The following is a 12,494-nucleotide window of genomic DNA, read 5'->3' on the forward strand; positions in this document are numbered from 1 at the left end:
CTATCACTTTCATCCTACCACCATCCACCCATTGTACTCTTTGCTACCTTCCCCCACCCTCCCCTCTGACCTATCAGCTCCATCCCCACCCCCATTCACCTATTGTACTCTTTGCTACGTTCTCCCTACCCCCACCCCCCTCCCATTTATCTCTGCACCCTGGAGGCTCTCTGCTTTCATTCCTGATGAAGGGCTTTTGCCCGAAACATCGATTTTCCTGTTCCTCGGATGCTGCCTGAACTGCTGTGCTTTCCCAGCACCACTCTGATCTAAACTCTGGTTTCCATCATCTGCAGTTTTCACGTTTGCCTCATTCCTCCCATTGACCAATCAGGTTGTACCCTCTACCTGTCTTCACCTATCCCCACTTCACCACTCTGCTCCTGCCACCCCCTTTATCTGCAGCTCCCCCCACACCCACCCCCAGTCCTGAAAAAGGTTTACACCCAAAACACTGACTTCTCCACCTCTTGATGCTGCCTGGCTTGCTGTGTTCTTTCAGCCTCCTGCCTGCCTGGTTTGGATTCCAGCATCTGCGTTTTTTTGTCTCTACTACCTGGTCTGGCCTACATGCGACCTCAGAGTGATGAAGTTGACTCTTAACTGCCCTCTGGGTAATAAATGCTGACTTAGCCAGCAATGTCCTGTGAATGAATAAACATAAAGCAGATTTGTTGCCAAACCAGAATGTTCAGTGTACAAAATGATGGGGAATCATCTCTCCATTCTTTAGTTATTCATAAGAAGAAATGGGTATTACTGAGGAGGGACCTGTAACCCAGGGTGAGTCACTGCCTGTAACCCAGCTGCAGTGAGTTGCAGCTATACCCCAGCATGAGTCAATGTTGTTATGAGAAAGTGAAGCTGTGGTCATATTAATGGCTCTGCGTTATGTAATATTGCTGTGATTTGTATCTTCCTTTCATCAGTGTTTTTCTTTTAATATGTGGATGTCACTGGCTGGGCCCAGCATTTATTGCCCATCCCTAGTTGCCCCTTGAGAAGGTGGGAGTGAGTTGCCTTCTTGAACCGCTGCAGTCCATGTGCTGTGGGTTGACCCATAATGCCCTTAGGGAGGGAATTCCAAGATCTTGACCCAGCGACACTGAAGGAACGGCGATATATTTCCAAGTCAGGATGGTGAGTGGCTTGGAGGTGAACTTGCAGGGGGTGGTGTTCCCATGTATCTGCTGCCCTTGTCCTTCTGGATGGAAGTGCTTGTGGGTTTGGAAGGTGTTGTCTGAGGATCTTTGGTAAATTTTTGTAGATGGTACACACTGCTGCTACTGAGCGTCGGTGGTGGAGGGAGTGGGTGTTTGTGGATGTGGTGCCAATCAAGTGGGCTAATGGACACCTGGATGGTGTCAAGCTTCTTGGGTCCATGTATTCCAAGTTAATTTGCTGGATTCTGATGAAGTTCCTGCTCTGAATGTGAAGGGTTTCCTCTATTTCGGTTTGTAAGTTTGTCAATGCAGTTCATATAACAGACTCCTGCTTCTCCCAACTTAATGCATCCATAACATTTGCAAAGGCTCTTTCGGATATCTCCACTAACAAATATATACAACACCGGAACAAATACATTGTTAAGAGTCATAAATGCCAAAGTTGCATGAAGGTAGAAGACAATAGAACATTCATGGTGACAGATATCGTCAGCAGAGAATAAGACAACGATCCCGTAAGTGTAGACTATGTGGTATGGGCCAAAAAATACAAGAAATATGAACCCCACTGTCAGCAGCAACTGTTGTATCCGTTTCTTTTCATCAGGTTCCAGAGACCTTGTTCTTTGAATAGTTTGAAGAGTGCTTCCATAAGTGAAGCAGAGAATGACACAGGGGAGGAAAAATACAAAACAGATTGATACCAACCTGAGAATGGCGTAGTTTAGAGATGATGGATACATCTCAAAGCATGACTCATTTTCCACAAACTCAAATAACAGCATGAAGGGGAGACCTCCCGCGCTACAGAAGAGCCACCCGCAGATGCTGATTATAACAGCAAACTTTTTGGTTCGAAGTCCTCGAGAGCGCAAAGGGTGGACGATGGCCAGATAGCGATCAATTGCAATCCAGGTTAGAAAGTAGACCCCGACGTAGATGTCAATGTAGAACACAAAGTGAGTTACCAAGCAGGTGACCTTACCGTGCACCCAGTGCATGTGATTGAGGAAGTACTCTATCCACAGAGGCAAGGTCACGAGATTACAAAGATCCGTTAGGATGAGGTTCAGTGTATACGTGACCAGCAATCCAGGTTGGTTCCTCAGCTGATACACGCCAAACAGAGCAATAATGTTCAAGGGAAGGCCAATGGCAAAGGTGCAACTTAATATCACAATGGGGAAGAGTCCTTCAGAGTTGCTGCAGTTGTAACAGTGCTCCACGTTGCTCATTGTGTTTACCATGCTAACTTTTCCACTTTCCCAGCAGTTTTGATTGTCCTTTGGTCACTGGTTCAGGTGTATGGTAATCTGGTCTATAAGCATAAAAAAGAGCAAAGTGTGCAGTATATTACTCAAATAGTTCATTCCTCAATTATTATACTCATGCATTCAACAAGAAGTCAGCATTGTATATCAGTTCCTTCCTCTTTCTGTTGGGTAGGAATATGAATCAAAAATTGTTTAAATGGAATTAAGAAACATATTTTCCAGATCTGAACTGAACGGTGGCACACCCCCAAGTGGGAATCCTCCACATATCACATCCTCCACATTCAACTACCACCTCTTGATATTCAATGATGTTACCTTCACTGGTTCCCCCACTATCAACATCCTGGGAATTATCATTGACCAGAAACTCAACTGGACTCATCACATAAATAATGGGGTTCCAATCGCAGGTCAGAGGCTGGGAATGCTGCGGTGAATAACTCACCTCCTGACTCCCCAAAGATTGCCCACCATCTACCAGGCACTAGTCAGGACTGTGATGGAATACTCCCCACTTGCCCTGGATGGGGGCAGCTCCAACAACACTCATGAAGCTTGACACCATTCAGGACAAAACAGCCCGCTTGATTGGCACCACATCCACAAAGATACACACCACCACCACCTGCAAGTTCCCCTCGAAGCCACTCACCATCCTGACTTGGAAATATTAGATTCCCTACAGTGTAGGGACAGGCCCTTCTGCCCAACCAGTCCACACTGACCCTCCGAAGAGTAACCCACCCTGATTCATTTCCCTCTGACTAATGCACCTAACACTATGGGCAATTTAACATGACCAATTCACCTGGCCTGCACATCTTTGCACTGTGGGAGGGAAGCACCCGGAGGAAACCCACACAGATACGGGGAGAATGTGCAAATTCCACACAGACAGTTGCCCGAGGCTGGAATCGAACCTGGGATGCTGACGCTGTGAGGCAGCAGTGCTAACCACTGAGCCACCGTGCCACCCCAAATATATCACCGTTCCTTCAGCATCGCTGGATTACAATCCTGGAATTCGTTTCCTAAATGCATCGTTAGTCTACTTACATGAACTGCAGAGGTTCAAGAAGGCAACTCACCCCTACCCTCTCAAGGGGCAGCTAGGGACGGGTAATAAATACTGGGCCCAGCTAGCAACACCCACATCCTGTAAGTGAATTTTAAAACAGACTCTAAGAATTAGCTCCGACAATATAATTGCAGGAACCATATCACAAAAGTCGTTCAGGCATAATTGAATCCTTACAAACCTCAGAATACTCCAATATAAATCAGCAAGTCAGTTTTCCCCTTCTCATTAACTCTTGGCCCCTAGAACCTGGTGCATCTCTTTTCGATCTCTTCAATAAATTCAATTTGTTACCTTAGCACTTCCAATATTTCAAAGCTGTCATTATGTCAAACATCGGACTCTGATCAAGTCTCTCTTCCCTAATTTGGCATATTTCCTTGTTCCTTATCACATGAGTACTATCATCATCTCGTTTTTCCATATCTCTTCAAATCATAAATTACTACTCATGCTTAATGTGTCACCCAGTCCCATAAAGTCCAATAATGAAAATTATACCAGAGCCTTTTGATCCTTTCCAATGACTTCTGGAGATGCAAAAACATGCATTAGTTTCACTTATTTGTTAAAGTATAGAACATACCAGATAAGAGATTAAGCTAACTGTAAAAAACACTGATAAGCCACTGTTAGCGTACAGTGTCCTGATCCTGTCATGGCAAAGATAGAGTGCTTTCTTTGGAACAGATAAGGCTGAAGGGAGATTTAATTAAGATGCATAAAACCAGGCAGAGAGGAAATGGATAGCTAGCTCTAACCCTTTCACAGAGAGATCAATAACCAGGGGAAATAGATTTCAAGGAATTTAAAGATCAGAAGGGGGTGTTGAGGAGAAATTATGTTCATCCAGATGTAAGTCTGGATCATACTGAACATGGAACACAGAACCCGTACAGCACAGGAGCAGGCCTTTCGGCCCACTATGTCTGTGCTGACCATGATGCCATTTGAAATTAAATCCATTTGCCTGAACATGGTCCGTATTCCTCTATTCCCTGCCCGTTTATCTGTCTGTCTAAGTACCTCTTAAACATTGTTAACATACCTGCACTAACATAAAGGTGCTTAAGATAGAAACTCTCATTTAAATTAAATCACGGCACATATATTTAAAGCTACAGGTTATCGGATCAGCCGTTGAGAGGTGGGATTACACTGGATAGCTCTCATTTTGCCTGGCACAAACATGAGTCAAATCTCCTTCAGCACTACAGATTTTGTGAGTTTCAATGTGATTATAGAGAACAGTCTACATGGGCTTCAGTAGCGCATTCAACAGGGTCCTGCATGGTAGATTCATTAACAAGATTAGATCTCACGGAATACAGGGACAATTAGCCATTTGGATACAGAACTGGCTCAAAGGTAGAAGACAGAGGGTGGTGGTGGAGAGTTGTTTTTCAGACTGGAGGCCTGTGACCAGTGGTGATCCACTGGTCACAGTGGGATCAGTGCTGGATCCACTGCTTTTCAACACTTGTATAAATTATTTGAATGTCTGCATAAGAGGTATGGTTAGTAAGTTTGCAGGTAGCACCAAAATTGGAGGGGTAGTGGACAGTGAAGAAGGTTACTGCAGAGTACAATGGGATCTTAATCAGATGGTTCATGGGACAAGGAATGGCAGGTGGAGTTTAATTTGGATACATATGAGGTCCTGCATTTTGGAAAGGCAAATCAGGGCAGGACTTATACACTTAATGGTAAGGTCCTGAGGAGTGTTGTTGAACAAAGAGACCTTGGAGTGCAGGTTCATAGCTCCTTGAAAGTGAGTCGCAGGTAGATAGGATAGTGAAGAAGGCGTATGGTATGCTTTCCTTTATTGGTCAGAGCATTGAGTATAGGAGTTGGGAGGTTATTTTATGGCTGTACATGATATTGGTTGGGCCACTTTTGGAATATTGAGTTCAATTCTGGTCTCCTTGCTATCGGAAAATGCTGATAGAATAGAAAGTTGTTGTGAAACTTGAATGGGTTAAGAAAAGATTTACAAGGATTTTGCCAGGGTTGGAGGATTTGAGCTACGGGAGAAGCTGATTAGGCTTGGGCTATTTTCCCTGGAGCATCGGAGGCTGAGGGGTGACCTTGTTGAGGTTTATAAAATCATGAGGGGCATGGATAAGGTAAATAGATAAGGTCTTTTTCCCAGGGTAGGGAGTCCAAAACTAGAGGATATAGGTTTAAGGTAAGAGGGAAAAGATTTAAAAGGGACCTGAGGGGCAACCTTTCCTCACAGAGGGCGGTACGTGTATGGAATGAGCTGCCAGACGAAGTGGTGGAGGCTGGTACAATTACAGCATTTAAAAAGCATTTGGATGGGTATATGAATAAGAATGGTTTGGAGGGATATGTACCAAATGTTGGCAAAAGGGAGTGGATTAATTTAGGATATCTGGCCGGCATGGACGAGTTGGACCAAAGGGTCTGTTTCAGTGCTGTACATCTCTATGACTCTATGAGTCACAAGTCGGAATTGATCTGCACTAGGACTGAAGAGTTTCTTTATTCATCAGAGTATTTACGCAGTAGGATCCTCCTCTCACATAGGTAATGCTATACACTAACAGTGGTCAATGCTGAAGACAGGACCAAATTTGTACAACGTTGGACTAAAGATATTCATACCACAGACGCCACACACTATTTACCTGCCATTCACTTCGCTATGTTAAAAGAACAGCAGGTTTGAGCTTATTCTCTGGAGTATTTCTAAGAAGACTAAATGTCGAACAGTACTATTTGTATTTACAAAATGTCTGACTACAAAATGACCAGAGCTTTTCATTTGCTCAGAGACAAACTCATCTGTGCTTCATATGAAACAGATTCTATGTTCAGTCTCTTAGAGGTACAAATCAATTCTGCTGTAACAAGCAGAACTGAATTATTTTTAGAGGTTAGAGCTGCACAATCAGACTATATCAGTCACAAGGGGAATCTATGGCCTAGTGGTATTATTCCTGGATTGTTGACCCAGATAATGTTCTGGGGACCTGGGTTTGCGTCCTGCCCTGGCAGATGATGGAATTTGAATTCAATAAACATTTGGAGTCTAATGAGATCATGAATTAATTGTCAACTGTTGGAAAAAAATCTATTTGACTTACTAATGTCATTCAGAGAAGGAAACTTCTGGCCTACATATGATTCCAGACCCACAGCAATGTGGCTGACTCTTAACTGTACTCTGGACAATTAGGAATGGGCAATAAATGCTGGCCTAGCCAATGATGCCCTCAACTTGTGAATGAAGGTTTAAAAAAATTGGAACCAAAGTTGGTCTGAGAAAGCTGTAACATTAGGGAGGAAATGTTTCAGGATCCACAGTATTGTGGTTCGCCATTAACCATATAAGGGCAGTAAGGGATTGAATAACAGGCAGTGGATTTGCTATGGCACTCACATAGACAGAATCAAAAAGACATATGCATCAGGACTGGAGCATGTGTGGAGCAGCATTGATGCCCAATGTAGAGAATGATTTGATTGTAAAAAGCAGAATTGAGTGCAGCGTATAGTTCAGATTGATCGTTCTGTATGGAGCAGGAATAAGTCCTTTAGGGACAGGATTAAATCCTTGTTAATCCTGTTGACTAGGGTTGGGATCTCCATACGGAAGAGGTTTGTTTATTATCAAGAGGGATAGGGTTGGGTATGCTGTCCTGAGGGCAGTAAGAGTGCACGGAGAGTGATTTATTCATGAATGGGATGTGGTGTTCCTGGCTGGATCAGCATTTATCCTCCACATTATAAGGCAAAATCAAAATACTGGAAATTAGATTACTTACAGTGTGGAAACAGGCCCTTCGGCCCAACAAATCCACACCAACCCACCACCACGGACAATTTAACACATCCAATTCACCTAACCCACACGTTTTTGGACTGTGGGAGGAAACCAGAGCAGACCCACGGAGAACGTACAAACTCCACACAGTCAGTCACCTGAGGCAGGAATTGAACCTGGGTCTCTGGCGCTGGGAGGTAGCTGTGCTAACCACTGCGCCACCATGCCGCCCATAACCCCATAACCACTGATAGAAACTCTCAGGAAATCAGCAAGTATCTACAGAGTGAGAGAGAGAGTGAACATTTCTGTTAGATGTCCTTTCGTCAGAGCACTTTCAGGGTCATAAATGAGGTCTTGAATTGTTAATAGTGGCCAACACGTGCCACTTTCAGGTCATATGTGAAAACTTATGTTGCATAAATATGACTGATTAATCTGTAATAGCTAATGACTTGGAGTTAGAAAAATACAACATATTCGACAGAAGTTAAATTCTTGATGACAAGAAAGAAATCCTATTTTCCAAACAAGTTTTGAATGGGGAGGTGAGTATCCCATTGGAGTCGAAGAGTGCGGTGCTGGAAAAGCACAACATCCAAGGGGCAGGAGAGTCGACGTTTCGAGGATAAGCCCTTCATCATTCCTGCTCCTCGGATGCTGCCTGACCTGCTGTGCTTTTCCAGTGGCACACTCTTCGACACTGATCTCCAGCATCTGCAGGCCTCACTTTCTCTTATCTTACTGGATTGCCAGGAGAACTATTTGCATCGATGTGCATGTATTTGCTTGCTTTATTACCTAATCTCGCCTCATTGTTATGCATTTTCCTACACACACACACACACACAGACACACGAGAAATGAGGTTACTGATAATTCTTGGCATGAAACTCCAAGTAGGGGCATAGTGACTCCAGTTCACAGCTTCCCCCTCTCGGAATTGGAATTGATCTTGGACAGCGACATCTGGCCTGCAGAACCCTCCACGAAAATCTGATTCAGATTTAAGTTTGGATTCAGATTTAGATTTAATTGTCGCGTGTACTCAAGTACTGAAGTACGAGAGTACAGAGAAAAGTGTCTAATGTTGCCACACATGGTACAAAAAAACACAGGTACAAAATGTTAAAAGCAAATTGAAAAGTTAAGTGTTGCAGATCTACGTGGAATAAGTAGAGAGAACATTAATAAGATTAGATTACTTACAGGGTGGGAAACATGCCCTTCGTCCCATCAAGTCCACACTGACCCTCTGAAGAGCAACCCACGCCCCTACACGACAGGCAATTTAGCATGGCCAATACACCCACCTACACATTTTTGGACTGTGGGAGGAAACCAGAGCACTGGGAGGACACCCACACAGACAATGTGCAAACTCCACACAGACAGTTGCCTGAGACAGGAATTGAACCTGGGTCTCTAGTACTGCGAGGCAGCAGTGCTAACCACTGTGCCACTGTGTCGCCCATTAACACCAGGTAAGAGTTAACATTAAAGTGCTTCTTAACAAAAAGTAGTAAAATAAAGGAATAAAGTTACAAGTTCAGCAGTTTTTGAAGTGATTTGCTGACAATATATTTCCCAGGAGCATCGGAGGCTGAGGGGTGACCTAATGGAGGTTTATAAAATCATGAGGGGCATGGATAGGGTGAATACACAGTCTCTTCCTTGGGATGGGGGAGTCCAGAACTCGTGCATAGGTTTAGGGTGAGAGGAGAAAGATTTAAAAGAGACAACATTTTCATGCTCATTTGTTAAGGAATGAGCTACCAGAGGAAGTGGTGGAGGTTGGTACAATTGCAACATTTAAAAGGCATCTGGATGGGTATATAAATAGGAAGGGTTTAGAGGGATATTGGCCTAGATTAGGATATCTGGTCAGCATGGACAAGTTAGACCGAAGGGTCCTCACTCACTGTCCTAACACCCACCCTCTAGGATGGTCACAGCATCTCTGCCTCATCTCTTTGTGCTTTGCCTCCTCAGAGAGAGCTCAGAGGCCTCAGTCTGTTGATCCACACAGACAGTCACCCAAGGGAGGAATCATACCTGGGTCTCTGGCGCTGTGAGACAGCAGTGCTAACCACTGAGCCACTGTGCTACCCCTAATTTCTAGTTTCTGACTTCCTCTTGCACCCACAGTATTTGTATGGCTAAGCTTCTTAACTCCAATAAATACAGGCCCAGCACGTCTAACTTTACTTTATGACACAATCACCCCCATTCCAGGATTTAGTTAAATGGATCTTCTCTGAATTCCTCAATTCTTTCGAAAACAAGGAGACCAAAACTGTACACAGTACTCCAGATGTGGGGTCACCAATTCTATGTACAAACTGCAGAAAAATGTTTCAACATTTATATTCTGGTAGTCTTAGAATAAATAAAACAGAGATGAGGAGGAATTTCTGCTCTCAGAGGGTTATGAGTCTTTGGAACACCTTGTGGTGTGACAGAATCCTTGTGGATATTTAAGGCTGAGAGAGAGAGATACTCAATCAGTCGGGGAATCAAGGGTTACAGGGAAAGGGCAGGAAGGTGCATAGGAGGAATGTTAGATCAGCCATGATCTTATTGAATGGCAGAGCAGGCTTGAGGGGCCGAATGGCCTACTCCTGTTTCTATTTCTGATGGTCTTACTTGGAAAGCAGCCATCTCTCACTTTCTCCTTCTGTAGGTAGATATCAGAGGAGTCATGGAAATGTTCAGCGGGAGCAGGGAATTCCATCCCACTCGTTGTTCCTTCCTCGACCAATATGACCACAAAACGGGCGAGCTCTCATTCACAACTGCTGTTTGTGGGATCTGACTTTACACGGCATTGCTGCTATAGGTATTTTCAGAATGAAGTCAGGGCCCTTCATAGTATTCCACTGCATGTGAAGACACTATTGCGATATGAGCTCAGATTTATAACAAGGTGACATTTAAAGTCATTTCTTTCTTTATGAAAGGGACCCATTGTAATAAAGGACTTTTTTTTATTTCAAAAATATACTTTATTCATAAAATATTTTGATGATCTGTACAATTGGTCATGCCATACATCCGTAAACATTCCATTTCTTGGTATATAGAGACAGAGTAATCATTCATATATACAGGTCTGTACGATTACATATTTAGCTGAGGCGTCAGCAGGGCCCAATTGCATGTGTGGGCCCCCTGTTCTTCTTCGTCAGGCAGATGTTACACGGTGGTCTTTCCCCACCGCGCCTTGGCGGCAGCTGCCCCAAGCTTCAGCGCGTCCCTCAACACGTAGTCCTGGACCATGGAATGTGCCAGTCTGCAACACTCAGTCGGGGTCAACTCCTTCAGCTGGAAGATCTGCAGGTTTCGGACCACCCAGAGAGCGTCCTTCACCGAGTTGATGATCCTCCAGGCACAGTTGATGTTCGTCTCGGTGTGCGTCCCGGGGAACAGGCCGTAGAGCATGGAGTCCCGGGTCACGGCGCTGCTCGGGACGAACCTCGACAAACACCACTGCATTCCTCTCCAGACTTCTTCTGCGTAGGCACATTCCAGAAGGAGGTGTGTGACAGTCTCGTTCCCCCCCCGCAGCCGCTTCGAGGGCAGCGTGCGGTGCGGCAGAGAGTCCGGGCGTGCATAAAGGATCTCACAGGCAGAGCCCTTCTCACCACCAGCCAAGCCATGTCTTGGTGCTTGTTGGAAAGTTCTGGCCATGAGGCATTCTGCCAAATGGCTTTGACAGTCTGCTCAGGGAACCGCTCGACAGGATCTGCCCTCTCCTTTTCCCGAAGGGTCTCAAGGACACTACATGCTGACCACTTCCTGATGGACTTGTGGTCAAAGGTGTTTTTCTTCATAAACTTCTCCACGAAGGACAGGTGGTACGGAACGGTCCAACTACTCGGAGCGTTCCGCGGCAGCGAGACCAGGCCCATCCTTCGCAACACCGGGGACAGGTAGAACCTCAGTACGTAGTGACACTTGGTGTTTGCGTACCGGGGATCCACGCACAGCTTGATGCAGCCACACACAAAGGTGGCCATCAGGGTCAGGGTGGCATTGGGTGTATTTTTTTCCCCCGTTGCCCAGATCTTTATACAGCGAGTCCCTTCGGACCCGGTCCATCTTTGACCTCTGTATAAACTGGAAGATGGCCCGGGAGACTGCAGCGGCTCAGGTTCTGGGAATAGGCCAGACCTGTGCCACGTACAACAGCAATGACAGTGCCTCACACCTGATGACCAGGTTTTTTCCCGCGATGGAGAGCGACCGTAGCTTCCATCTGCCCAGTTTCTGCCTCACTTTGCTGATACGCTCCTCCCAAGACTTGGCGCACGCTCCAGCCCCTCCGAACCAAATACCCAGCACCTTCAGGTGGTCGGTCCTGACGGTGAAGGAGATCGAGGATTGGTCAGCCCAGTTCCCGAAGAGCATGGCCTCGCTCTTGCCTCGGTTTACCTTGGCCCCCGAGGCCCGTTCGAACTGGTCACATATGCACATGAGTCTGTGCACGGACAGCGGATCCGAGCAGAAAACGGCGACGTCATCCATGTACAGGGAGGCCTTAACCTGCAGGCCCCCGCTGCCAGGAATAGTCACCTCTCTCAGGCTCGTATCCTTCCTGATGGACTCGGCAAATGGTTCTATGCAGCACACAAACAAGGCAGGCCCTGCCTGACTCCAGATCTGACTGGGAAGCTATCTGATTCCCACCCATTGATTGAGACTGCACTGAATGTTGGTGTAGAGCAGTCTGATCCAATTGCAGATTCCTTCCCCAAAGCCCATTTTGGAGAGAACATCTCTCATATACCTGTGTGATATCCTGTCAAAGGCTTTCTCCTGATCCAGGCTGATCAGGCAGGTGTCCAACCCTCTGTCCTGTACGTAAGCGATCGTATCCCTGAGTGCGAGACTCTCAGCAATCTTCCTGCCCGGCACAGCACAGGTTTGGTCAGGGTGAATCACCGACCCTAGAGCAGACCTGATCCGGTTGGCGATAACCTTTGACAGAATTTTGTAATCCGCATTCAACAGTGAGATTGGTCTCCAATTTTTGAGTTCCTCCCTCTCCCCCTTCCGCTTGTAGATGAGGGTGATGATGCCTTTCCTCATGGATTCACTCATGGTACCTGCCCGAAGCATACTGACATACACCTCCAGCAGGTCCTGGCCAATCAAGTCCCACAGAGCGGAATAGAGCTCGA

The 12,494-nt window shown here is 45.7% G+C and overlaps 1 protein-coding gene across 1 annotated transcript; it reads right to left on the minus strand.

Annotated features, from left to right (window-relative positions):
- Positions 1-1,393: 1,393 nt before the first annotated feature.
- Positions 1,394-2,413, minus strand: LOC122553917 (G protein-coupled receptor 4-like). Its single transcript, XM_043698425.2, has one exon. The coding sequence runs from the start codon at positions 2,411-2,413 to the stop codon at positions 1,394-1,396; it is 1,020 nt and encodes a 339-aa protein (XP_043554360.2).
- Positions 2,414-12,494: the final 10,081 nt, after the last annotated feature.

Source organism: Chiloscyllium plagiosum, unplaced genomic scaffold (assembly GCF_037043375.1).
Source record: "Chiloscyllium plagiosum isolate Xiang-an unplaced genomic scaffold, Cpla_swu_hap1 HiC_scaffold_8, whole genome shotgun sequence".
NCBI lineage: Eukaryota > Metazoa > Chordata > Chondrichthyes > Orectolobiformes > Hemiscylliidae > Chiloscyllium > Chiloscyllium plagiosum.

Excerpts from the sequence above, each read along its gene's own strand:
- LOC122553917 (XM_043698425.2), bottom strand. The coding sequence starts at position 2,413 with ATGGTAAACACAATGAGCAACGTGGAGCACTGTTACAACTGCAGCAAC.